The 25,758-nt window shown below is 43.0% G+C and overlaps 2 protein-coding genes across 20 annotated transcripts in view; one reads left to right on the top strand and one right to left on the bottom strand.

Moving 5' to 3' along the window:
* The window catches only part of MED15 (mediator complex subunit 15), a 40,626-nt gene extending 30,521 nt beyond the window's left edge, over positions 1–10,105 (top strand). For 7 of the 13 annotated variants that reach the window (XM_038373750.2, XM_038373753.2, XM_038373757.2 and 4 more), the window contains 9 exons: positions 2,604–2,746; positions 3,601–3,728; positions 4,145–4,279; positions 4,673–4,736; positions 5,612–5,678; positions 6,444–6,604; positions 6,806–6,972; positions 8,298–8,396; positions 8,500–10,105. In XM_038373750.2, coding sequence (XP_038229678.1) covers positions 2,604–2,746; positions 3,601–3,728; positions 4,145–4,279; positions 4,673–4,736; positions 5,612–5,678; positions 6,444–6,604; positions 6,806–6,972; positions 8,298–8,396; positions 8,500–8,636 — 1,101 coding nt within the window. In that variant the 3' untranslated portion in view covers positions 8,637–10,105. Of the gene's footprint in view, positions 1–2,603; positions 2,747–3,600; positions 3,729–4,144; positions 4,280–4,672; positions 4,737–5,611; positions 5,679–6,443; positions 6,605–6,805; positions 7,834–8,297; positions 8,397–8,499 lie in introns of those variants that run through there. The other 6 variants (XM_043498143.1, XM_038373751.2, XR_006275882.1 and 3 more) reach the window with 5 other exon arrangements.
* Positions 10,106–11,231: 1,126 nt separating this feature from the next.
* Positions 11,232–25,617, bottom strand: CCDC74B (coiled-coil domain containing 74B). 7 transcript variants are annotated; one of them, XM_043498152.1, is made up of 10 exons: positions 24,976–25,065; positions 24,647–24,688; positions 23,997–24,275; positions 22,117–22,161; positions 16,962–17,018; positions 16,225–16,375; positions 15,455–15,665; positions 15,241–15,323; positions 13,524–13,577; positions 11,232–11,539 (listed from the first exon to the last, which is right to left on the bottom strand). In XM_043498152.1, exons 3-10 carry the CDS (start codon positions 24,262–24,264, stop codon positions 11,401–11,403), a joined length of 1,008 nt encoding a protein of 335 aa, XP_043354087.1. In that variant the 5' UTR covers positions 24,265–24,275; positions 24,647–24,688; positions 24,976–25,065; the 3' UTR covers positions 11,232–11,400. The 7 variants fall into 7 exon arrangements, with proteins under 7 accessions (XP_043354087.1, XP_043354086.1, XP_043354085.1 ...); XM_043498151.1 differs by lacking the exon at positions 24,976–25,065 and adding an exon at positions 25,573–25,617 and having other exon boundaries at positions 23,997–24,688; XM_043498150.1 differs by lacking the exon at positions 24,976–25,065 and adding an exon at positions 25,172–25,374 and having other exon boundaries at positions 23,997–24,688.
* Positions 25,618–25,758: the final 141 nt, after the last annotated feature.

The raw sequence follows: 25,758 nt of genomic DNA, 5'->3' as shown, positions 1-25,758 counted from the left end.
GAGTGTCAAGCAGCTGACTGCAGTGTCCCACTTGACTCCAGCAGGGGGTGCAAGCTGGTTTTAAAAGAGGGAACGTGCTCTGTGGATGCTCATACCCCGTGGTGAGCTGGAGCCGGGTCACACCGGTGCACACAAACCGGTTGTTAAATTTTGAAGCCGGTTTAGAACCGGTTGTTAAAGGGGTGGGCAAACTCCAGCTCACATCCCGCCTGAGCTCTCGGCTGTGGAGGCTCCCTTGTGAATTTTTACTCACCCGGCAGCACTCCGAGCCTTCGGCGGCGGGTCCTTCACTTGCACCGGGCCTTCGGCGGCACTTCAGTGGCTCAGTACCGCCAAAGACCCGGAGCGACTGAAGGAACTGGTTCTTCAGCTTCTGGTAACTCATCACTGCTCATACCTTGTGGGAATGGGTAGTGCTGTGAAAGGAAACAGGATATAAGCATTAATTTAGTTTGCCGTTGTGTAGTAGGGGCACTGTACAGTGCGTATTCAATCTTTTAAAGAGAAGGATCCCATACATTGGAGATGAGGGTCTGGTCCTGAGCTAGGAGCACTGCAGATGCAGTCCTTTGCTCTTCAGCAGCTCACGCTATTTGATGTGCTCTGAAGGGATACTTGCCAAGAAGAGAGGACCTGTGCATTGGGGCAGAGTAGGAGTTAAAGCAGGGGGAACTCTCTGAAATGTTTTTGTTCTTCCTCCACTTGAGTTCTCAGGGCACAAAAGCTCCATGGGAGGCAGAATTACGCCATTTAATTCCAAGCATCGTTCTTCAGCTGCTGGGAAGAGAGTGACTGGCAAATATTCCCCTCCCATGAAAACCAGCAAGCACAGCTTATTATGGAGAAAAGCATCTGGAAAGAGAAGTCTTTAAACCATGTATTAAAGTCATGGGGGAATGGGTGGGAAAGGAATGATGTTACTAAAAGTAGAAATGAGACCATAACATGTTACATTGCCATGATCCTTAAGCTGTGCCATAGTGGATGATCAACTAGAGCAGTGATTCTCAAACTTTTGTATTGGTGACCCCTTTCACATAGCAAGCCTCTGAGTATTCCCCCCCCCCCATCAATTAAAAAAAACTTTTAAATATATTTAACACCATTATAAATGCTGGAAGCAAAGCGGGGTCACAACCCCCTGAGGGGTCCCAACCCTGTTTGAGAACCCCTGAACTAGAGTGTCTGTTGGTTCAAAGAGGCCCTGGATTTCCATCTAGCTAGATCATTTGGGTTCATTTCTTTTTCTTGCCTAGAATCTCGGTCCCTTCAGTTTTGCTTTTGTTTTTTCCCTTGCTGTGCCCTGTCTGCTGGCTGAGGGGGGCATTCTACTAAAATCCAACTCACTGGAACACCACATATAGGATTATAGTAACCTGCACGTTATGGCTCATTGTAAGCAGCATAAGAGGTAGAAGAGAATGTAGAGGATAGCCAGTTTAATTCTTCCTGTACCCTTAAGATGTGTTGTTCCAGGCCAAGGATACCTTGTGACCCTCTATGTGCATACGGTAGATCATGCCATGCTTCCTATGTTTGCTGCGTTCATTATAGCCTGTGACAATAGTGGGCTGGCTCTGAATTAGTGAGGGAAAGGAGCAAATCTATAAAGCACCTGGAGTGTTTGGAAAGGAATTTTTGTGCTCTTTGCTTTCCACATGGTAGAAATTGAGTTGGCTTATTACCAAGATCCCATTAGAAGACTCATGGTAAATTCATGGGATACTGTGATGTCATGATGTGCTGTCTTGTAGATTAGCTCAAATCACCTTTGTTTATCTGAGTTAACACCACAAAATTATAGGAATACATTTTTTTATTTCAATCCGCATCCCTTAATTTTCTCTTTGATCGCAAGTTGAAGAATAAACTTTATTGTGCACAGAATTTCTCCTGCCAAGGGTTGTAGATTTTAATTTTTCATTGTGGCTTCTTAGAAGACTCTCCCCAGCTTGAGCTTTCTGTCCTTTGGGTTTATGCAACCCCATCCCATCTCTAAAACCAAAATAACCTCCCCTTTCCTCACCCCATCCCAACCACTTGAAAACTTTTCTGGCTCCCCCAGGCTTTCCAATTTGAATATCAAGAGTCTTATATTTCACTCGCCATACATTGTCCTTTCCTTCCCCCTCCTCCTAAAGAAAAGTGATTTGGATGCAGTAGCCAAAAAATAAGAAAAGGGTTTGGAGAATATAAATTGAAAGCAAAAATAAGGAAGGGTTTTTTCACCGTGGTCATAAATTCTCACGCCAGTCCTCCATGACTTTGTTTACTGTAGTTATAATAAAGGAAATGATAGTTCAGATGAAACACTTGCTATTGTAATCTAAGAAGGAGGAACTCAATAACTGACTCCAAAATAATGCTCATTTTTTGAGTTTTAACTGTTAGTTAAATCTTGGTGTGAAACATTTCCCCTGAGTACCTCAAGAAAGAAATGCGAGGTACTGGCAGTGCTCTCTTTATGGAGGAGTTTAGGAAACTAACATTTTCTGTTTCTTATAGAGTCCAGAGGATGCTCTTCTCACCATAGCCAAAGCCTTTTTACATAGGTTCCCATTATCAGCTCTCTTCTTTGTTTAATGTATTCTTTCCCATTTCAGGTCAGCCAGAGCAGCATTACCATGATGTCATCTCCCTCACCTGTCCAGCAAGCACAGACACCCCAGTCAATGCCACCACCTCCTCAGCCACAGCCATCACCTCAACCAGGGCAGCCAACTTCTCAGCCAAACTCGAATGTCAGGTGAGCCAGAATGTGACCACCTGAGGTGAGTGGCAGCCACAGATGCTCTCACCAGATGGTGATGAACATGAATGGAAGTTAAAACAAAGTTGTCGTAGGTGCCTATCCGGTGCACTTTCAAGTGGGAGTCCAACCCTTGTGATGCCCTGAGGTTGACATTGCATGGATTGGGACCTTCAGTAGCACAGCTCTTGGGCTGTCATGTCATAGGAACCTGGAGGAGTCATGCTCATGTTGCTATCCCCTCCCCATTCACCTTCTCTGAGGCTACTCTGTGTTTAGCCACATACAGATACGCCCCTAACTATTGTGGCTTAATGGAAGGTGAGTTAAAGGATTGAATGGGATGTCAGAAGCAGAAGGCCATGGCCCCTAAATCCAAGGCTTCTGCTTGGTCTCCAGAGAAAGGCCCCATCATGCTTCTGGGTTGATGGAGGAGTTATTCAGAGACCTCTGGAGTTAAAGACCTACTAACAAACTTCAGTCTTGCTAGAGTGAGTCTCTCCCACTAAGTCAAAATTCAGTGGTGTTAGCTTTGGAATCTTTACTGAATGCTGTAATCAAACCTTTCTGGCAGGGATTCTGAATTTTTACCTTGCAAGAGTGGTGTTTTTTACCACGAACTTCACTGGGAGCAGAGCTAGGTCAATGTCGAGCACTTTTGTAAATCCCACTCCAGTGCAGCTGGGTGGAATACACACTCAAAGACAGTAGCCATCAGTGGAGTTTTCAGAATGCTGCAGCAGCACTCAGTAAAACATACCTGCTCAGACTAACCATTTCTTCTGCTAGCTTCTTACAGGCCACTTTGTCTTCATATTAGCATTGAATTGACTTTCATTTCCATTCTTCAGCTCCGGCCCAGCCCCATCTCCCAGCAGCTTCCTCCCCAGTCCATCTCCTCAACCATCCCAGAGCCCAGCAGCTGCACGAACACCACAGAACTTTAGTGTCCCATCTCCAGGTCCTTTAAACACTCCAGGTAACTCATATGGTCATCAGTAAGAACTATACTGTGGAGCATGATCCAGTGATGCATCTTAGTAACCAAAACATACAGAGATAAATCTGAGGCTGCATAGTTATGGCTCTACGGAGCTCTACCAGTGAGTAGTATTTCAGTGGTGGACTTGCTATCTGCGCTACATGTGTGGCAAGGAGAATATTCGAGTTTTGGAATTGTCTGATCTCATCTTTTTTTTGTCATTGAATTACATGAGGGTTTTCATAATTTTCTCACAAAACCGGAATGGTAACCAGAAGGGGATGTAAAGGTCTGTTGACTCTGGGGTTTCATGCAGCTGGAAATCGCTAGCAACAGTTCATAAGCCAATGTCCTGCTTTGCCTGACCCCTTCTGACATGTGATATATAATCTTCACCTTTTTGCCTGGTGCAGGAAATCCAAACTCGGTCATGAGTCCAGCGAGCTCCAGCCAGTCTGAAGAGCAGCAGTACCTGGAGAAACTCAAGCAGCTGTCAAAGTACATCGAGCCACTTCGGAGGATGATCAATAAGATTGATAAAAATGAAGGTGTGGCCCCTCGTATTTTACTGTACAGTTCTCCCTGTCAGCCTTTGGTGGAGATGGCTGTGTACTGCCCTTTTAGGGGTTCTGGCAGACTAAGCCTATGTCTATTGTTTTCCTTGCTCATGGTTGCAAAGACTTAACTCTGAAGCATGACAACATTTTCATCTCCAAATCCCTTTCTTTCAGGACCTCTCTTTTTCTTTACTATATCTAAACTTTTTTGGATACAGACTCTTCCTCATGAAAAGATGGAGAATCACAGGTCTTTACTACTTTCTCCTTAGATGGGTCAAGTTTTCAGTTTTCCCAGTCTGTTTTTTGTGGTAATGACTGCAGAGCTGGAAGCTCTGCCTGCAGTGAATGCATTTCTCACTAGTCCTTCTTATTTTATTTCAGATAGGAAGAAGGACCTGAGTAAGATGAAGAGCCTCTTGGATATCCTGACTGATCCTTCAAAACGGTAACATCCTTTTCTGTTTAGCTTGTGCGAGCATCTCCCCAATGAACTCTCTTCCTCCCAAACCCACTGTCAGAAATATGAGAGAATACATAGGGGCTACCATGGAGTCCCAAATGGGTAGTGGTGTCCCAGACATTAGTCTATCATCCTGCAGCAACGTGTAGTATCTAGACAGTTCTTAACTCTAATCTGAATTTACTTGTTTTTGCAGACCCTCAATGTTGTTGTATCACTAACTTTTTTATGTTGAGAAATCATGGTGGGCAAGGAGTTTAAATTTCAGAACCCTTTTTTTGCTGATTCATTCTGTGTTGCAACTTCTACGTAGGAAGTTGTGCAAAATCCTGCCAAAAGATTTTACAATGTGATGTCCCCTAAGACGCAGTATGGGATCTTTTGTGCACACAGTTTCATAGAAAGCTATTCAGTAAACTGATAAGTCAGATGTGTTTTCTTTTGCTGTAATACAGTCTATTTGAGCTAATTGAAATGATTGGAGAAATCCACCTGGGTTAACTTCATTTTGCTGAAAACAATCAGCTCTATTTCATTTAAACATTGTGGTATTCATCCTTTCTTTCTCCATTAAAGTCCCTCCTTAATGTGCCCTTCAGCAAAGCCATTCAAGGATCCAAGTAAGTTATTTAAAAATCTAAGCACTGTGTGATTGGACCTTTATTTGCCAGAATGTTAGGTTTGAACCATGTGATCCAACTTAGAATTTAAGTTCCCTGAGGCAGAGCTACAGTTCCTGTTTTGAACAGCATCCAAGCATATCAGCACTGAAATAATGTGGACAGGAGGCTCAGATATCACAAAGTCCTCATCTTGGACAGCAGAGCAAATTGAACTAATTCTTTCCTCTTCCTTTTCAGATGCCCTCTGAAGACTCTACAGAAATGTGAAATTGCTCTGGAGAAGCTCAAGAATGACATGGCTGTGGTAAGCAATGGGGTTTACTTTTCATCTTACTGGAGAGTTAGGCTGGCAGTGAATTCCACAGAGGGCACCAGTTTGGCAGAATTTTCCCATCTCTTTGTGTTCACAGTGCTAGACTGAGCAAGTAAACAGAAAACTGGTTAAACACTGGGCCATTCAGCAGGAATGTCCTCGTGTACACCTCTTAAAAATTATTCTGCTTACTGAACTTTCAGGTATTCATGCTTTGTACAAGCACCTAGGAATGGATCCTTGTTCTTGTCTTTAGCAGATGTCACCAAGACAGGATTTCTACATGAAAGATACTGACAGTGTCAATTTTGTTTACTATGGGCTTGTCTACATGGGGACAGTCAGGAAAATTAATCCCAATTATTTAAAGGTGTGAATGCAAAATAGATTAGTTAAACTGCATTAAACCCCTGTATGGACACTCATTCAGAATTAAAGTGGTCTTAATTTCATTTAGCGTAATTCACTTTCAAAGTTTAATTATGAATGAGTGTATCCATGTAGCTGTTTAATACAATTTAACCAATCCATTTCAAATTCAGTTAGTTAATTTGAATTTACTTTACTGAGAGTATACGCGGGGATACTGAGGAAGTGTTTCTAGAGTAGCACAAAACAGAGGTTAGAGGAATGCAAGGGATTTTTAAATGTATTGGAAATACTGTAGTGCAAGTTTGCATAATGAATCAAGGTTTCTCGTACAGACTATTTGTGACTGACAGCACATAAAATAAGATGTGCTTCTTTGTGCTTTAGCCCACGCCACCACCTCCACCAGTGCCCCCTACCAAACAGCAGTACTTGTGCCAGCCACTTTTGGATGCTGTCTTGGCAAACATTCGTTCACCAGTCTTCAACCATTCCCTCTACCGTACCTTTGTGCCAGCTATGACTGCGATACATGGCCCTCCAATCACGTATGTATCATTGCCCTGCTGTCTGTTGTCTTAAGAGAAATTGTTTGGTTGAAACGTTGGAAGGATGGGCTGGAGTGATGGATATGTGTGTGCTTCCTTGTCATCTGTAAAGTACTTGAGAAATCAACTTTGTTTGAAAAACGTGGACTTGGCATAACATGATGCCCACTCTGAGTCCCTTTGTGGATGTATTTTATGCAGGGCCCAGATGGCTTCCCCTCGAAAGCGTAAATACGAAGAGGATGAAAGGCAGACCATACCAAATGTATTACAAGGGGAAGTTGCAAGATTAAATCCTAAATTCCTGGTGAATCTGGATCCCTCCCATTGCAGTAATAATGGCACAGTCCACCTCATATGCAAGCTAGGTAAGCTAAGAAGAAATGAAGAGTGTTTTCAAGAGGTGTTGATTTATTTTCTTGTGAATATGTACAGCTGTAAATCTTGCCAGCCTATAATTTCATCATGGTTTTTCTTTAGCTTGCCACAGTTGTGGCAATGCATAATGTGCTATCCTGCAGAGCTTGGTTCAGGAGCAGCCTCAGGATGTACCCCCAGATCAAGTAGCTAGATAGCTAACCCATTTACAGCTTTTTTTAGAAAGTGTCATCCCCAGTATCATGATGTTGATACTAAAAGAAGGCAGCATTATAGGCTGGTCTCTGAATAAAATGCCTCTTTTTTAAGTTGAAATATTAGCGGTTTTTGTTGCTACATGTATGCATTTAATTGGTTCCCTAAATTGGGATCCAAGCAAACTCTCCAGGTAATCTGAATTCCTGATAGTATGACGTGGCCTATTTATAAACATAACTACATTTCTCTTTCCTTGTATTTCAAGAAACTTGCTGTTTGAGATGTGAGAAATAGGACTTGTCGGTAATTGTTGCCACTGTGGAAGAATCCCAAGAGTGAAACAGTACAGTATTTAATTGTACAACTGGATCTTGTTAGATTTCCGCTCCACAGATGAAAAATTCTGCCTCTTGCACTGATGGGTGCAGCTTGCTGATGATAATTCTTCACCCTTAGCTCAAGCTCTGCTGATGTTAGAAAATGGTTTAATGCCTAGTGTAGTCAGGACAAAAGTTTTCAGCATCCTAAAATGTGATATTGGGACATTGAGGAATGGGACCTGTCTAATTGTATTGAAAATGTTTTCCCAGCTGCACCAGCAGTTGTCACAGCTGGTGGTGTGAGTGGGGAAGTGTGTGTAAGTCTTTGCCCTTCTCTCTCAACCAAGCAAGAATGGAGTATATTTTCATGGGAACTTGTTTTGCCCTTGGACAAGAAAAGGTAAAGTGGGTTCATTTTAGTGTGTACCAGACAAAACATGGGAATGCTCTGGTCCTGGTTTACATGTGTAGTATGAACAGTGCCTAGACATTTCATATTTAGGAAACCAAACTCAAATGAAATACACCTCATGAAAGATGGAGACTGGTGAGATGCGTGGGGTGTGTTGTGGAGCTGCGAGTTCCAGATTGAGCTTCCAGGAAGCAGAGGCCATTTTTAAAGTGAGCTTTTCAGAAATGAAGACTCATAGTCTTGGTTCCTTTCAAAGATTAGATCTAGTCCCTCCCAGTCCATTCCAGTATGTGATGTATAGACGTAGGGAAAACACCACACAAAACTTACTTTGATGTCCTGATGGAAAATATCTTTTGTTAAAGTAAATGTGTTTGAATTCTAGATGACAAGAACCTTCCAAATGTCCCGCCACTACAACTCAGTGTTCCAGCTGACTATCCAGATCAGAGTCCTCTGTGGATAGACAACTCTCGACAATATGGTATGGGGACAGTAGGATGGCATCACTTTAAAAAGTGAGGGATCAATACGTGATATTCAGTTGTGCACGTGTTTATCTGGGATGTCTCCTTTTTCTTTTCCAGCAGCCAATCCCTTCTTGCAGTCAGTGTATCAGTACATGACATCAAAATTGCTGCAACTTCCAGACAAGCATTCAGTCACAGCACTCTTAAACACCTGGGCACAAAGTATCCGTCAGGCCTGCCTCTCTGCTGCATAACTTCCTCCCCTTGTGAAATCATGAAGCAAAGAAGTTGGGTCTCGACTGCTGGCCTCTCCCATGGCCACTGGAAGAATCACAGGCATTTTGGGAGGGAACTTCAGAAGAAAAAGCCTTATACTGTTTTGTTTCTAGGTGCCAGGTTCAATAGGGAACCTGGTGTTAGATTTAGATTTCATGCTTTTATCTTCTGCCTTTGTGGACTTTGCCAGCATTTTCACATATACAGAACATGTATATATGGTTCTTGAGACTGATGTATTAGGAGGGGCTTTTATTGTCTTCTTAGAGAAGAAATTATTTGTAGACTTCCATCAGGGAGTCTGAATGGTATAGAAAGGAGAGGGGAGAATGTCCTAATTTGCTTCAGACTTTGCCTGATGCCAGTATTCCTCACACTCTGTATGTTGTGTGACTTGATATTGCCCCAAGAATAAATTAGCTGCAGCTAGAATGTGCTCACAAACTTCCCTATGGTTGCAGGAGTCTGGTAATTTAATTTGGAGAAAGGGGAGAAATCGGGGCCTTTTTAGGGCATCCCTAATGCGTCAAATTAATCTGAATAATTATGTTTAGGAGGAAAACCAACCATAGGAAAATTTTTATAGCTTATTTTAAACACTACTTTGTATAAACGGTTTTTGGTTAGCACGGACCATGCATTTCTCACTCTTAGAAAGTCGGATGATCTGAAGGAGGGGTATTCAGTGTGCATGCTGACTGATTTCCCTGTGAGCTCCAAGTGTCTGTGCAGGGAAAATCAATTGATTGAATCATAGCAGCACTGTAAATGAATCCAGCAGGCTGCAGCTACTTATCTGCATTTATATTTACCAGGGGAATTGCATCTTACCTGGCATTTCTCTTGGTTCTGGCTTCTTCGGGGAGTGATGCAACTCATGGGAAGCGTTTGCATATCCCACTTGCATCTGTTTGTTTAAAAAAACTGAACACAGCTCAGGTCTAAGACTGACAATTGACCGTGCGTGCCTCAGGCCCTGAGGGACACCCACCTGTAAAAGTATTACTGGTCATCTCAATTAGGATCAGAAGACTGATATCAGCTGCTGTGTTGTGAGGCAATGCAAATGAAGCCACTTGCCATAAGTAACTGGTTCCATGCACAATGTGATTACATTTCAATCTGCCCTATCTTTGTAGTTCATTCACTCTTAATTCCTGGGTGTAAGGGAATTTCAGTGTCTCAAGTATTTCCATCACACCCTGCTCCATCCCCCAGTATTGTGTAACAGTCCCTGACAAGTAGCTGGACTCTTACAGTGGTGTCAAGAAATTGCTGTGACCTCTGTAAATCTGTGTGGTGTCATCGGTTTTAGGATGTTTTAAAATGTGGGTACTTAGTAAGCACTGATTGAGGCAGCCGAGTGGTATCAATATTTTGTACATGAACTAATGCATTATCTGTTTGTTTTATCGTAATAAATTTATTATTATTCCTGTGTTTGAAACTAACCTACTATCAATCCAATGTTAGTCCTTGGGCAACAGCTCTGCAGTGACCAAAGGCTGATGCTTGCTTCATATGTCCTATCAGGAGCTGAAATCACTGCACCCAGAAGTGAGGGAGGAAGAATCACATATGGCATTAGTTGTCCCATGCTGCAGAATAGCAGCCAAGTTCATTATCAGCTGGAGGAGAGGTTCAAAAGATTGCTAAGGGAAATGTTATAAAGAGGTGAAAGGTTTTTTTTTTTAATTTAGATCTAGCCCAGATCATTACTAACTTAATACCATCAGATGGGTGTCCGGGTGCTTTTGTAAAATAAGCTAGTGGACAGATGTTCATATCATAAAAGCCAACATCTCAGTTTGTTTCCCTGTTGCACAGTCAGGTGAGAAGACAAGAATTGAACGAACACACACACACACCCACCCACCTTTTTAGATATTTTTAAGGAGCCTATCACTGTGGTGTTGACAATTGTAGGTCTGCTCCTGTGCAGATAAGGTTGTGATGCAGATCAGCAGCCTGGTATAGGGAATCTTGCATACTTGCTGTACATGCAACATTCGTTTTCACAGCAGTCAACCCATTATGTTGCAGTGAGTTGAATGGAAACTAGCCCATAGCAAAGAGGAAACAATGGAATGTTATAGATTCTGAGTAAAAAGTGTGCAGCCTAGAACAGAGTAATATCTGAGCCCCCCATAGTTTCAACTGCCCTTCTGCTGCTGATCAGTGGGCCCTGTATCCGCATCAGAAAAGTAATTCTGATACGACTACTGTAAATTCAGCTCAGTTCCCATCTAGCAGCTGTGCAGGGCTGTGAAATCTTGTCCTGCCAGGTAACATGATATAGTATGTGGCTTCCAGCCTTTCCACTGATGGATTAGCAGTGATCTAGTTTTATCTGTAAACCTGTTCAGCCCATACCTGCATAAAAATAAATGTATGTGGCTTTCAAATAATCTCTGCCGGACTAGAGAAGTGTTTGGGATACTGCATTGACATGCTTAAAAGTGATAAGCATCCAATTTCCCAAACAGTAATCTCTTACAGGCTTTCATCAATAAGTTAACTCACCAAATATACATCCTGAAAGAATAAGGGAAACCACTGAAGGAATGGAATAGAAGACACGGTGATTTCATAATTAGTTTTTACTTGAAGTGTGGAGATAATAGCAGCAAACCAATCTATGCTGAAACTACAATGTAAACTCAAACATATACTGGGAGTGCTGTAGCTACTGGAACACTTTTAAGGAGAAGAGATCAGGAATGCAGTTGCTGAACAACGAGACTAAAGCACAGTCCGATGAAGACGGCTTCTTTGAATAGCTTGAGTTCTCTTCTGTCTCTCGGCAAAACTGTTTCCCAGCGTTTGCTTCAGTGCTGGCAGAACTGCCCTTTCAGCAGCTGGCAGTGGAGTTATAATCAAACTGGAGATAAGAGTTGGAGAGAGGAATGATTGGCAATGTGATGATTTTAAATCACTCTCTTTACCAAGGTCTACCGGATTAGGGTCACCTTTCACATTAGTCAGCCCAGTGATTCTACATGATGGATGGACTAACCTATGCAGTGCTCTGTCCCACTGATTTAAATTTCTGTAGTAAGAACTCTCCCTAGCCTTCAGAGTGCTTAACAAATTATTTTTCTAGTAGTGACAAAAGAGATGACTTTCAGTACAGTTTCATGGGATGGAAGTGTGTGTGGGGCCCTTCTGCTAGTGAGTACCCCTGTCACCATTAGGAGGCATAGCAGCTTTTTTGATAACAGTCCTTCAGATAGATATTTCCCCATCTGTAAAATGAAGGTATTGATATTGACTTTTGTAAAATGCTTTGAGATCAACAGATGAAAAGCGCTATTATTTTAAGTGTGAATGGCTTGTTACCTGTCCAAACCCAGGATTCTGTTTTCCTGCAACACTGAGTGCATGAAGCTGGGTTTCTTCCTTTGCTTTGACTAGCTGACATCACATGTTATAGGAGAGTCTAGTCCTGTTTTTGGGGGCTAATAAGCAGCTAAAGGAGGGACCTGGTTTTTTAGTACAAAAAACCAAACTTCCCTGTTTCATGAAAGAAGTGAGATCCTACAGTTTAACTTGCAGAAAAACTTAATAAACATTTCACTTCAACTTTTAAAGAAACATAGCTGTATCTGTCACCTGTGTTTTTTAAATAGTGTTTGTGTTGTGTTTGCAGCATCTGCATGAAAAGATGTATTAAGGGGGAGAGTTTAGAATCTTTATTCCTCCTATTAGGTCATAGGTGGGGAACTTTGTTAATTGGCTCTGTTATCTTGACAGCATCTTGGCATAGAGGAATGGAGAAAGCCCATCCACAGGATGAGTCCTGGGCTGAGCTTTTGTCTTCTTAAAAGGGCTTGTATGACTTGTTTGTCCTTTGAAGATGGCAATAATCATAGTCTAACCCAATGATTTGTCTTTTCTTGTTCAAATGACTGGGTAAGATCAGAGTATTGCTTTCCTATTTTCCTTTTATGCAGTCCTCACAAAATAGAGTACTGCTTTTAAATCCCATTGCAATCAAATTCACATTGCTGTGTGACTGATTCCTCGGTGGCAATGGAAAAGTTACATGTGTGTAATTTCATTATGGATAGAACTTGGCCTTGCATTTGGATCTTAGCAAATAATTCTGAGGTGGGAGCCAGAAAATCTTAATCCATTCTTCCTTCAGCACTGCAGAGCCACCACAGCTAATGGCAGTAAAATGTTATTAGCAGACTTGACTCTGAAAATACAAAAGGAAGGTCTGAGTAAAGATGACTGGCTATTTTTCACAGTGGAACCACACTTCAATGTCCTGCCTCCTTGAGAGAGGTTTTTGTTGCCTCCGACTTAGCATATATATAGGATGTTGCTGAGCTCTGTGATCCTTGGAGAAAAGTGAGTGTCCCAAGGGACTACATCAGCATCAGATGTTTGACAGAGAAGCCACAGGAGGTAATACAGTCCCTATTACCTGGGTCCTGTGTGTAGAACTCTGTGGAAAAGAGGCTGGTAGTGTGAACATGCAAAAGCAACCCTCAAAGAATTAGTGATTAAAACACTTCGTGCAGCTTCCTCTGTGGCTATAGTAGGGCACTGAAAATAACCTAGATAGCTGCAGTGATCTCATCTGAAATCTGACTATCTCCTGAGCAGGGCGTATGGATTGATCTTTAGGCAATCATGACCTTAAGAAGTGGGGAGAGGCTTGGGGCTGATGATAAAGTTGAAGGTGAGAGATGGGGAGAGGGGGGAAACCAGTAATAGGCTTGTTTTTAACTTCATGATTAATACTTAATTGCTAAAGGTATCACATGCTTGACTCAACAGCTGATTACATTACAGGTGTAACTAGCATGGCTTTTTCATTAAGTGTCTTAATCTCTAAAGAAAGTAGAAGTACTTACCATTTCTTAGATGTACCTTTTAGCATTTTGGGTAATCGTGAAACTTCTTGATTCCTAAATCAAAAAATATTTGCAGATATGATACCTTGGCTACTTCACTCTGTAGCATAGTAGCAGAGCATTGATTGATTGTGCTGGCCTTGTGTAACTTGGATTTGAAAACAACGTAATAAATCTTGCTGCATGTGAATGTTGAACCTAGAGAACAGGCAGTCATACAGAATGATCTAGCTTATGTGATAATTCAATCAAAATGCATCTTAACACAGCCAAGTGCATAGTTATACACCTAGGAACAAAGAATGTAAGCCATACCTATGGGGATTGTATCCTAGAAAGCAATTACTCTGAAAAGGAGTTAGGGGTCATGCAATTCAACATGGGGTCCTAGTGCAATGCTGTGGAAGATGGTTACAGTGCAATCTTTGGATGTATAAATGGGAGTAGATGGCATTGATGAGACATACTGGCATAGTATGTATAGTTCTGGTGTCCGTGAAATAGGATGGAGTGCAGGAAGGAGCCAGTGTATAAATACCTTCACACAGAAAAAATACCAGATACTAAAGGGCTCTTCAATTTAGCAGAGAAAGGCATAACAAGAACCAAGGGCTGGAATCTGAAGTCAGACAAATTTTGTAACAGTGAGGATGATTAACCATTGGAACCAACTACCAAGGGAAGTGGTAGATTCTCCATATGTTGATGCCCTTCTGGAAGACATGTTTTAGTCAAAAAGGTTATTGGATTCAATATAGGGGTAATATGGTGAAGTTTAATGGCCTCTGGTATTCAGAATAGGCTAGATGATCTTTTAGTACCTTCTGCACCCCTTGTTAGTTGGCTGCTCCAAATGCTACTCCAACAGACCTACTTTCCTTCTAGAGTTTTAACTGGAGAACTGTTGTGGCAATAGTACGGGGGATGGGTAAAAGGTAAGGGAAATCTGTGTAACCCATGACTTTTTGTTGTTGCCCTTGTAATCTCTTGCCCCTTGCTCTCTTGTTCATTGTCTAGACAGCAACAGTTCTTGCCCTGAAGAGCTTACAATGTATTTATATACCACCTACTACAATACAGCCCTAAACCCAAATGGGGTCTGTAAACAGTATCACAATATAAATAAAATCATATTCCTTAAAATAAACAAGGCTTCAAACCATATAGTCTCTCTGAATCTTTCAGAAATGCCCATACGTGGAAGGGTCTGACTTTCAGTTGGATTGAGTAGAGTCTGTTAACCAGGTGTCTCAACTCCCCCTAGGCTGATATCTTAAATGATTGTAAGTGCTCTGAAAGAACAAACTGACAACCTTGTCTACCTGCACCCTAAGTTTATGGACACTTATCTCCTGTTAGGTTAGTGCTGTTAACAACTGTGTGCAGTAGTCTTGTTATAATACAGGATTTTGCCGCTTGTGTGTAGAGGTATATTAAGGCATATATCATTTTAAATCTTCTCAATTCACATTAACAGATTGCATTCTGGAAAGTTTGAGAGGGGTAGAGGTGGCTCAAAGATAAATCACAAGGGAAAGTTGAGGAAGGAAGCCGTACAAAGTCAAAGTTCGCTAATGACCTCTATCTAGGCACCTTGCATATGGCCTCTATTCTGCAAATTCACTCCCAATACAAAGCAGAAAGGGAACAAACAAACTTGACTACAATCTGTCTAATACCCTAGCCTTGAACCATAACTCAGAACAGCTTAGCTTACCCAATCTGGCTGGCTAGCAGATAGTCTTCAGGAATCCTTTTGTTCTTGTGGATGTCCTCCAGATAAGATTTCAAATACATCAGCTGATGGACAGAGAGGAGAAAATAACCTTTCTGCTTACCTCTGAAAATCTATTTCCTATTTTGTCACCACAAACTTAATGTATCTTAAAAGCTGTGAATAAAGTAGACTGAGCTGGGGTCAACAGCCTCACCTCTTGTGCCTGCATGTGGTTGATGTTCCATAGCTGGTGAATGACAATCTCACACTCTTCTAGTGTAGGTGGTTTCCGGATGTGGGAGGGGAGAACATTTACCAGGAAAGGGTTGGAGGAGGCTGGTGGTACCTGAGCGTGCCCAGATCTAACCTGGCTTGGCAGTGAAAGTACTGGAGATGTAATTTTATCAGAGACTTCTCTGTCCTCTCTAGATCACAAGGAATAAAAGAATCACAAGGGAAATGGATTAAATGTCTAAATATTTATTGCATTTACCTTGCCAAAACATTTGTCAAACATTGATTAAGACAGGTATTCTACTTATTTCATAAGTGGGAAATGAAGGAAACATGGCAGGTCCAGGAGTCTTAACTCTACAAGATCACATCCTTCTCTATAGCTAAACTACTTTCTGTGTCCTCTGTCTAGAATGGTGCAGGGCAGTACACTTTACGCCAGTTTTTCCTTTGAATTAATTAGCACTTCTGTCTACGCACACTACAATACACAATGACAACTCAATTGAAAACTTTATCCCCAAAGAGATTCCTAAGTACCCCAGCTAGAATCAGTTGCTCACTGTAATTTATTTTTAAACCTCAAATTTGTATTTTACATTACTTATATTTCTAAGATATGCGAGGTGCATGTGCACCATCAGTGGGATCCACATGGTCAAAGACTCAAAAAAGAACACACACTTACAACCCAGAAACCTTCTCAAATGAGCTGCCTACAATTGCTGTATTCTGATAGCTTGCTCATACCTAGAAAAAACCTCCTCTTGTGGCTTCTCCACCTTTGGACAGGGAGGCTCTGATTCCCCTTGTACCATGCTGATCACCTGTTCTTCTGTATTCAGTTTTTGCTTTTTGGGCTGGTCCATCTGCTGCCTGTTTGTCAGTGAATACCTAGAAACTGCAACAGCAGCTGTTAGACAAAATAGAAGGGGAGAGGGAAGGGGGAGGGGTGTGCATGCATCAAAGGCCAGGCCAGAGACCTAACAGTTTGCAATACAAGCTTTAAGTACCCTCATCTCCACAGCAGTTCAGAGTATTCCATGCTCTTAGGCTTTATTTTGTGAGCAATTGAACAGCTTCATTGTAGTTTATCTTATTTTAATCTTTTAACACAGTGTCAAGAAATCCTATTTTACTATGTTAGCACTAACAGCCATAAATTAGAAGCAGCCCAAACGTAGGCTTTGCTCTCCCAATTCCTTAGCAACTCAGTCGTAATGTAAAAGAAATTATAAATGTGTGTGCAAGCACACATGATCCAAATGAGTGGAAAACAGTTATACTAGGACTCCTGATCATCAAGAGCTGTAAGAAGAGAGATTTAAAACAAATCTGAGAGGTATTCAGACTTTTACATTGTTGCCTGTTTCTATATCTAGGCCTAGATATTTTCATTTAATAATTTATCTTCCCTTCCTCTAATATATGCAGTTACTAGTCCTGCTACCCCGAAAGTTAAATCTTGCAGTTTTAAGCTATTTTACCTGCTGAACCTTGCCTTGAATGCAACTTGTCAAACAAGGTGGGAGTTAAATTATCACCTGCAAAGAAGAATAAGTGATGAATTGGACGTTATGATCATAGAACTGACCAGCGAAGAAGCTATATTATCCTCAGTTTATAACAGGAAACACAGGTAAACTATTTATTTATAGTCTGCAGAGCCAAGGCTCTCTACATGCAGGATTGCTGAGAGCAACCTGCAATGTATCTGTTTCCCATAGCACCAGAATAGCTGCTTGGTTTAACCAGTGGGAGTGTTTTCTGCACTCAACATGAAACACAATGTGATAACAAAGACCTGGATAAAATCACTGAAGGTTGATCTGTAAAAGGGAGGGATGCTCAGGGGCAAGGTTAAGCAACTAGGAACACTGAAGACTGACTGCTGCTTATTGGTGGAGTTTGTCCACCCATGGTCACAGTAGTTGGCTATTGCAAGGTACTCCTGGGATCCTGACTGCACTTATACTCCCAGGTAGCAGTGGTGGCTCATTCAGTTCTCTGCAGTTAACTTAGAGACTGCAGCCTTTCTTTACTAAAACTGATCTCACTATGATCATCCATGTCTCTTGTCCCCTCTCATCTGGACAACTTCTATCTACTACTTTGGCATACCTTGGAAGCTTCGGCTAAGGCAGAATGTGAGATTTCATATCTGCTTACGTATGAATCAGCAGAAGCATATTAACGTGCAGTGAAATACACCAGTCCCCATCTGCTTCTGAATGAAGTTCAATATGTTTTAATCTATAAAGGTTCCGGATGATGATTTTCTAGTCATAGGTCCAGCATTTAAAGTCCTCCAGATGAATGTTGAAGGGTTGTCTGCTGCCAAGCAGGAACTTATTGGTGTTCTGGCAAAGGAAGTTCTAGCTGACATTATTTGTTTACAAGAAAATCTATCATGCTGAATGAAGCACATTGGTTTAAGATAATTGGTTTCAATGTTGTCACCATCTTCATGCAAAACATGGTCGAGCCATGTACACCCATAGTGATATATCAGATATTGTCCATGTTGAATATTCACCTTTTCGTGACACAAAGTTGGTGGGTTTCAAATTACAAATGTATAAGCCACTGGATGAAACATGGACTCCACATGTTCTCCCAAGGCTTAAGCTTGTGGCCGCGTATGTTGGCGACTTTAATATTCATTGCAGCAAGTGGGGTTATGCAACTGCAGACCCAAACGGTGAACAATTGTTGGAGTGGGCAACAAATAATGATCTTGCACTGGTCCATGACCCTAAGCAGTATGGTACCTTCCATTCAACATGCTGGAATAGAGACTACTGCCCAGATCTGTGCTGGATCATATTGTTTGCCAATCACGTTAGCCAGCGGCTTTGTACTGTACTTAATGATTTTGCACATAGCCAACTCTGTCCTCCTTTGATTCAGATGGGAATGAGTCCTCCATCTGCCAACTATAAGGAGTGTATCAAAGCCTAGATGGAACTTCCGGAAGGCACATTGGGGCTCCTTTACAGAGTACTTAGAATGGATCGTCGTAGCCATCCCATTAACCATCTCCAAGGAAGAAGCAAACTGTTGTTTCTGTTGTCCTTTTTAAAGCTGCAAGTGCAACAATTCCACGTGGCTTCTAACCAGCGTACGTTGCATGTTAGAATGAGGATTGTGCAGACTTGCTGATGCAGTTTGAGCAGTCAGGTGATCCGGAGATTGCAGACCATCTTACAGAATCATTGGATGCCGCTCACTGGACTCAGAGAGGAAGCGACAGTGGTGCTTGACTTTACGTGGTCAAGCCAGAAGAGCTGGAGTTTAATTTGTTAACTAGGTGCGGCTCAAATGCCCATGTACACAAAGCAGGCCAGCAGTTACTCCAAATCAGATTGCCAGTCATCTGTTGAAGGTTGCCAAAGCTACTAGTGACAGTTGTCAAATGCCAGATACATGACAAATGGCAACATTTCCTAAGAAGTTATCCTGCCGATAGTAGGATGGAGCCATTCACTAGTCTGGAATTGGATAAAGTGCTGAAAGATTTAAAAACTGGTTCAGCTCCTGCATATGATAGATCGCACCTGAATTCATGAAAACATCTGGGTCCTCATGCTCAGGAATGGCTTGTTCAGTTTTTCAACCGACTTCTGCAAGAATCCAGACTGCCTAGAATCTGGTGCCAAGTGAAGGTCATGCCTTGCTGAAACCTGGGAAAGATCCACATTTGCCTTCAAGCCACAGACCAATTTCACTTCTGAGCATCTGTTTTAAGGTGCTTGAGTGTCTGATTTCACAAAGAAGGCATAAGTGGAAGGCATGCTGGGACCAGAGCAGGCTGTTTTTTGCTGTGGTACTAGTATATGTGATCAAGTGCTGGCACTTACAACGTTAATTGAAAATGGCTTCCAACATCAGCTGAAGACTGTTCAATTTTTCTTGAACTGACCACGGCATATGATACGGTTTGCACATTGGCCTTTTGGTGAAATTGTCCAAAACTATGCCAAGTTGGTTTGTATGTGCAATGGCTCTGTTTTTGAGAAATCACCATTTCCATGTGCATATTGGTAATAGAACAAGTACTTGGAGGCACCAGAAGAATGGCTTCCCGCAAGGATCAGTATTATCTCCAACATTATTCAACTTACATTCGAATGACCTACCATATACCAGATCTTGTAAGTTTGTTTATGCAGACAACATATGCCTCGGCACTCAGTCACACTCCTTTGACATACTTGAAAGTGTTTTGAATGCAAATATGGCGGCTATGGCCAATTATTGTCATTGGTGGCACCTGATACCAAGTAGAAGTAAGACTGTGTTAAGTTTCTTCCACTTACATCATGCACAAGCAGGCAGACAGCTGAATATAGTTCTCAATGGCCAGCAAATGAAGCATGATTCACACCTGATTTATCTAGGTGTCATATTGGATAGAACTCTCGTATATCAAGATCTTGCAAAGACAGTGACTAAGGTCAAAATGTGCATCAACCTGCTTGGAAAATTGGCCAGAACAACATGAGGTGCCCAGGCCCAAACATTATGCACATCAGCCTTGGTACTCTGTTACTTAGCGGCGGAGTACTTCACTCCAGTACGGGCTCACTTGTCTCATACAAGGATGATCAACGTACAACTTAATTCTACTATGCATATTATTTCAGGCACACTTAAATCTTCTCCTCTACCATGATTACCTGTTCTCTGCAATATTGCTCCACCCAGTTTTTGCAGAGAGGAAAGTGTTGCAAAGCTCATGATGAAATTGTGTAATATACCATATCTACCATTAACTAAAGACTTGTTTAATCCACCACATGGTCGTCTGCCCTCATTGCACCCATTGTGGATACATTTACTGGGTGAAGGATTAAGGTAGAGGATGTGAGGTAAGTTTCGTAATCCACAGAGAAAGTGACAAATAATTATCTTGTCTCAGACCCCAAGCAATGTCCAGTCCGGGTTTGATTTATCATGAAGGCAATGGAGCCTTCTCAACCAGTTTCGTACCAGACATGGAATTTGTGCTGCAGCAGAATTTCCTATGGCATTTTAGAGAGAGTCCACTATGTCAATATGGGCAGCCACAAACCATGACACACATTGTTGAGGACTGCAAAATTACTCAACTTCCTGGAGGTCTTTGTGCCTTGAACATTGTTAAGAATGCTGTGGCTTGGCTTGACCAGATTGCATACATCAAATAAATAATAATCTATAAAGTGCAACATGCGTTGGGACCCAGCTATTTCCACAAGTGCTTCTTTCATTCTACAAACCACCACAGTAACTGAGGTAAGCTAAGGTACATTCGTTGACATCCTAGATATGCAGTGTTGAGGACGTGTGATAGGGTATTTTTATGGGCAGGGTTCCTCACTGCAGAACTTGCTTTCTCTAGCAATCTGCCGAGTGAGTATTAACCTTCAGACCATAGTGCAAGTGCATAGTGTATTTTAGGTTGAACATTTGATTATGCATCATCTCTGGTGAGGCTTTTCTTATACTAGGTTGTGGAGATACAGATCCCTTCAGTTGTCTGGCATGATGGATGCATAAAAGTAATATATTTAACTCTCCACAGGGATCTGAACTTCGACGAATATAAGTAAAGTTAATGGACTGCATATAGATTTGCAGTGAAAGATTCAGTATTGCCAACCTCCAAACGTTCTAAAGTTGTAAGTCAAGTCCTAACACATCATGAGACTTTGCAAAATAATAAATTGGGGCTTTTTATTTCTCTTCTGGTTTTTGAGCCTGTAGGGATCGTGTTTACAAGCTGTTCTCTAGAGCTATCAAGCATAGAACATTTTTTAATGAAACCAACATTATCATGTATCGTTACCATTCCAGAAGCCAAAGCTTTAAGGGAAAAAACTATTCAAGATACATTCAATGAATGTTTGTACTTGTGAAAGCTTTGCCAATGTAGCAATACTGTCCAAACTCTCCTGGTACAGATGCAACTTATGCCTGCCACGCAGTGCTTTAGCTAGTACAGCTTATAAATGTTTGGCAAGCAAAATAAATTATGCTGCCAAAAAATGTTTGCCAGTTTCACTGCAACCATAGAAGGGCTTTTGTTATATAAAGGTATTGCCCCCCTCCCCCCATCACATTCAACTGCTCTTGCTATACTGGCAAAAGTATCTAATACAGAGGGGTTCTTAGGGCCTTAACTGTAGAATAGTGTGAATGGAGGAGTATTATAGTGCAGGCAAGTATTGTCTAAGATTCTCATGGCATCGCCAATATGCTTCCTCATTGACCTAACCCACTCAGATTGTAACCTGTCAATCATGCCAACCTATGTGTTGGCTTAGGGCAGACAACTCGCATCTCAATCAGAATAATGAAACTCAGGCCACACTTAGCTATTCCATTTTCCCCTACAAACCCATGAAAACTGAATTCTGACATGAAAGCAGCGAGATTGTGTTCACGGTACAGTCTTCAGTCACCAGAGAGCTAGAATATTTCTGCATTGCAGAGAGGAGGCGACACTTCCACGATTCTCTCTCAGGATTGGAAAATGGACAAAGCACCAAGGCAAAATGTTTATTAATAATAAAATTAATGAAGGGAGAAAAAGGGACTTCCAGGGGCTGACACTTACTAGATCATCCTACTTCTAGAACAGTAAAAAGCATAGCCTACCTTTTAGCTGCAGCGACTGATTCATTATGAGTTTATAATGAAGCTCTGTAATCCAACGAGAACACAATTTTTAGTTTGAGCTCTCTCCATACCCCCTTAACTTCCCTTTTCTCATTGTAGAGTAAAGCTAAGCTTGCTCCTAGAGAATGTCACACACATCAGCTTTCAACATTTCTGATAGACAAATTTTTTTCATTAAAAATGTACAATAAACATGGGCTCAAAAGATGAGGGAGTAACTGTAATATGAAACCTAAGAGTGGATATTATTTAAATAATATTCGGAAGGGGTAGAGATTGGAAGTAGAGTTAAAGATGACAAATTTTTTCAGTAGTTTTAAGACAAGTATGCAGACAGAAGTATAGCATAACTCAGGGCACACTGAATGAAACTAGTTTGTGTATTCTGCACTATGAACAAGGGTTTATTACTAGCCCAAACATCTAGCTCAAGGATGGGCAAACTTTTTGGCCCAAGGGCCACATCTGAGTATAGAAATTGTATGGAAGGCCATGAATGCTCATGAAATTGGGGTTGGGGTAAGGGCTCTGGGGTGGGGCCAGAAATGAGTTCAGGAGGGGGCTCTTGGCTGGGGATGCAGGGCTTGGGATGTAGGAGGGTGCTTCGGGCTGGGGGGGACTGGGGATGGCACAGGGATGCAGGCTCCACGTGCTGCTTACCTCAAGCAGCTCCTGGAAGCAGCAGCATGTCCCCCAATGCGGAGGCGCAGCCAGGCAGCTCTGCAGCACACTGCCACATCCATAGGCACCACCCCCATAGCTCCCATTGGCCGGAAACCACGGCCAATGGGAGCTGCAGGGTCAGCGACTGGGGCAGTGTGCAGAGCAGAGCCCCCTGGCTGGCCCTATGCGTAAGAGCCAAAGGGGGGGACATGCTACTGCTCCCAGGAGCCACCGGAGCGGGCAAGTCTCAGATGCCATTCCCCAGCGGGAGTTGGAGGGACGGATTAAAACAGCTGGTGGGCTGGATGCGGCCTGTGGGCCATAGTTTGCCTACCCCTGATCCAGCTACTTTGACCTCTAAAGAATTTACTGATGTTACCATGAATGTAAAGTAATTTTTTGTTGTCCAGGTACAAGCTTTGAACTGTTTTGTCAATTTTCTCATGTTTGGATTTCTTGTAAACCAGCTGTGCTCAAAATTAACCAGTCTGTCATACCAACACTTTTTGCCTACATCTCTTATTGACAATATACCCCAACCCTGGAGAAACAATCAAGACAGAGGGCACATTCTCTCTACAAAGATTCAGTGAATAGCTTCTTTCAAGGATGACAAGAAGGCTAATTTAAATGGTATTTTTGTAATGTGAACACTTGTCCAGTAGAAACTAAACTTGAGATCACACCAGCTGATTTCAGATGTACTACTATATATCCATCCCCCGGTAAACTGAAGTGGTGGCCTACTAGGTGTGAAAGATTAATTTAATTACCTTTCCCCAAGTTATCCAGTCCCCTATGCATTTTCAGCCTTTGGAGTCAGTAACTGACCAGATTTGTCTTTGAGCTTTTGTTAGCCTCACAGTCAAAATCATTAGAATTCCCTTCTTATATCCCCTATTATAGTTTAAGTGTTGGGAAATATTATCTAACAGTTTCAAAACAAAACTCTTGTGAAAAGCACAAGGAATGGTAGGCCTAAGCAAGGGGCATCAGGGACCTCTTTAAAGAGATGACACAGAAGAAGAAATGTGGGGATGCAGAAGCAAAACCTACATTCATTGTAATTAATTCACAACTTAGCATGTTGAGGAAAAAGAGATCAAAGATTTCTCGACTTGCAATGACAACTCTCCAATCTCTCAGCTAGTGCCTCTAGAATCTACACAAAGTTGTATACGGAAAGGTCACCTCACCTTTGTTTTCCCTTTTGAGATACTCAATTTCCTCATGAAGCTTCATTAGGGTCTCAGCATGCTGCTGCTGCAGGAACTTCAGGCTTCTCTCCAAGTCCATGACTAGTTTATGTGAGTCTTTGTTCCAGACTTCAACAGACTGGGACTGAGAGTGAGGCTGGGGGCCCTGGTTATTCTGGATGCCAAGTTGAAGATGGCTTGATTTATCCACTCCTACTCTTGACCACTGTGGTAGGTTCCCCAGCGGAGGCAAACTGGTATTGTACATCCCCAAAGGTCCTGATACAAAAGTTGTTTTCAGACTAGGGTTATGTGGGCAGCCTACAGCTTCTCAGTAAAGTAGCTGAGGAAATGCCACTGAAATTGAACAAGGGTCAGTGACCATGTTTAATGTCAGGTTTCCAGTCTCTATGAGGTCAGGCCCTGTATGTACCTTGTACCCCTGCCATGCAAATGCACCTTTACTATGACCCTGGCATCATGGGTTTGGGGGGTGTCTCCTCTGGACTTGGCTCTGACACTGGGGCTTGTGTTCACTGTCTCTGATGGAGGAAGTGGACTATGGCTCTGTGTGCCTCTGCTCTAAACTTGCCCTCACAGGGGAATGGGGATGGGGCAGGTATCACTACCCAAAGCCTCCTCACGCTCACCAGCCGTTTCTGCGCATGGCCCTCAAATTTACAGCTGCCAACCTAGAATGGGGCGGGGGGGGGGAGAGAACAAAAATGTGAGCTTAGTCAGCACAGAGCCAGCAGGCTGGAACTTGGACCCCGCCCCTTTGCACCACACACACCCAGCTCAGCCCCCTCCCCTCTCAGCCCCCCACAGACACCCTGGGCCCAGCCACCCCCGTTCTCTCCCCCCACGCTAAGGCGCAGACCCCCCCCCGACCTCAGCCAGCCCTGCCCCCGTAGCCCCAGGTTCGAACCCACCAGCTCCTCCCCCCAAAGCCCGCTGGTGGACGTAGCCCCCCCCCCACCCTCTCCGCGCGGCCTGGGAGGCTCTTTCCGCTCCGCTCTCCTCAGGCCCGGCTCCCGCTGTCACCGTTCCCATGGAGACAGGAGCACACCACAACGCCGGACCGGGCGCCGCCCCTCTCCGAATGGTCTCGTCCGAGGGGGGGTGCGGGTGGAGGGGCTCTCCCCCTGCCCCCGTGGCAGGGTGGTATCGCCCACCTGGGACAAGGCCGGCGCTGGGCTCCTCCTGCCTAGCCCCGGCTCGGCCCGTTGGGGGAGGGGATGGGCAGGGACGTCAGCTGGGCGCGGGTCCCGTCCCGAGGCGTCTAGACGGACTGAGCCTCTTATCTGACAAGCGGGGCCTGGGGCTTGCAGAGCAGGGAGGCCAGGGGCTGCGAGCAGGAGCCCTGCGTTAGCAGAGGAAGGGAGACCCATCCTCAGCACCTGGCCCTGCGACCCCCCCCCCCCCCGTAGCAGTGGTAGGGGAAGGTCCTCGCAGCGCTTGGGAACTGATGCTCCATAACTCATATAACATCCTGTAGGCATAGACTGAAGGCCCCAGGGGACCAGCAAGATCAGCTGGTCTGACCTCCTGCACATTGCAAGCCACAGAACCTCACCCATCCTCCATTCCTGTAGCAGTCCCATAACCTCTGGCTGAGATACTGAAGTCCTCAAATCTTGATTTAATGACTTCCAAGTTATAGAGACTCCAGTTCAAACCAGCATGTGACCCACGCTCCACCCTGCCAAGGAAGGTTAAAAAAAAAAAAAAAACAACCCCAGGCTCTCTGCCAATCTGACTT

Source organism: Dermochelys coriacea, chromosome 15 (genome assembly GCF_009764565.3).
Source record: "Dermochelys coriacea isolate rDerCor1 chromosome 15, rDerCor1.pri.v4, whole genome shotgun sequence".
In the NCBI taxonomy this organism is placed as follows: domain Eukaryota; kingdom Metazoa; phylum Chordata; order Testudines; family Dermochelyidae; genus Dermochelys; species Dermochelys coriacea.
The sequence above is the reverse complement of the archived record's forward strand: the minus strand, read 5'-3'. Positions and strand labels throughout refer to the sequence as shown.

What these genes read in the sequence shown, in the direction of transcription:
- CCDC74B (XM_043498151.1), bottom strand. Translation starts at nt 24,264, where the DNA reads ATGTACAATACCAGTTTGCCTCCGCTGGGGAACCTACCACAGTGGTCA. An exon ending in TTCAAGGCAAGGTTCAGCAG is followed by an intron (nt 16,376 to 16,961) that starts GTAAAATAGCTT and finishes CTGCTGTTGCAG; the next exon opens with TTTCTAGGTATTCACTGACA. An exon ending in ACCACATGCAGGCACAAGAG is followed by an intron (nt 15,324 to 15,454) that starts GTGAGGCTGTTG and finishes TCTGTCCATCAG; the next exon opens with CTGATGTATTTGAAATCTTA.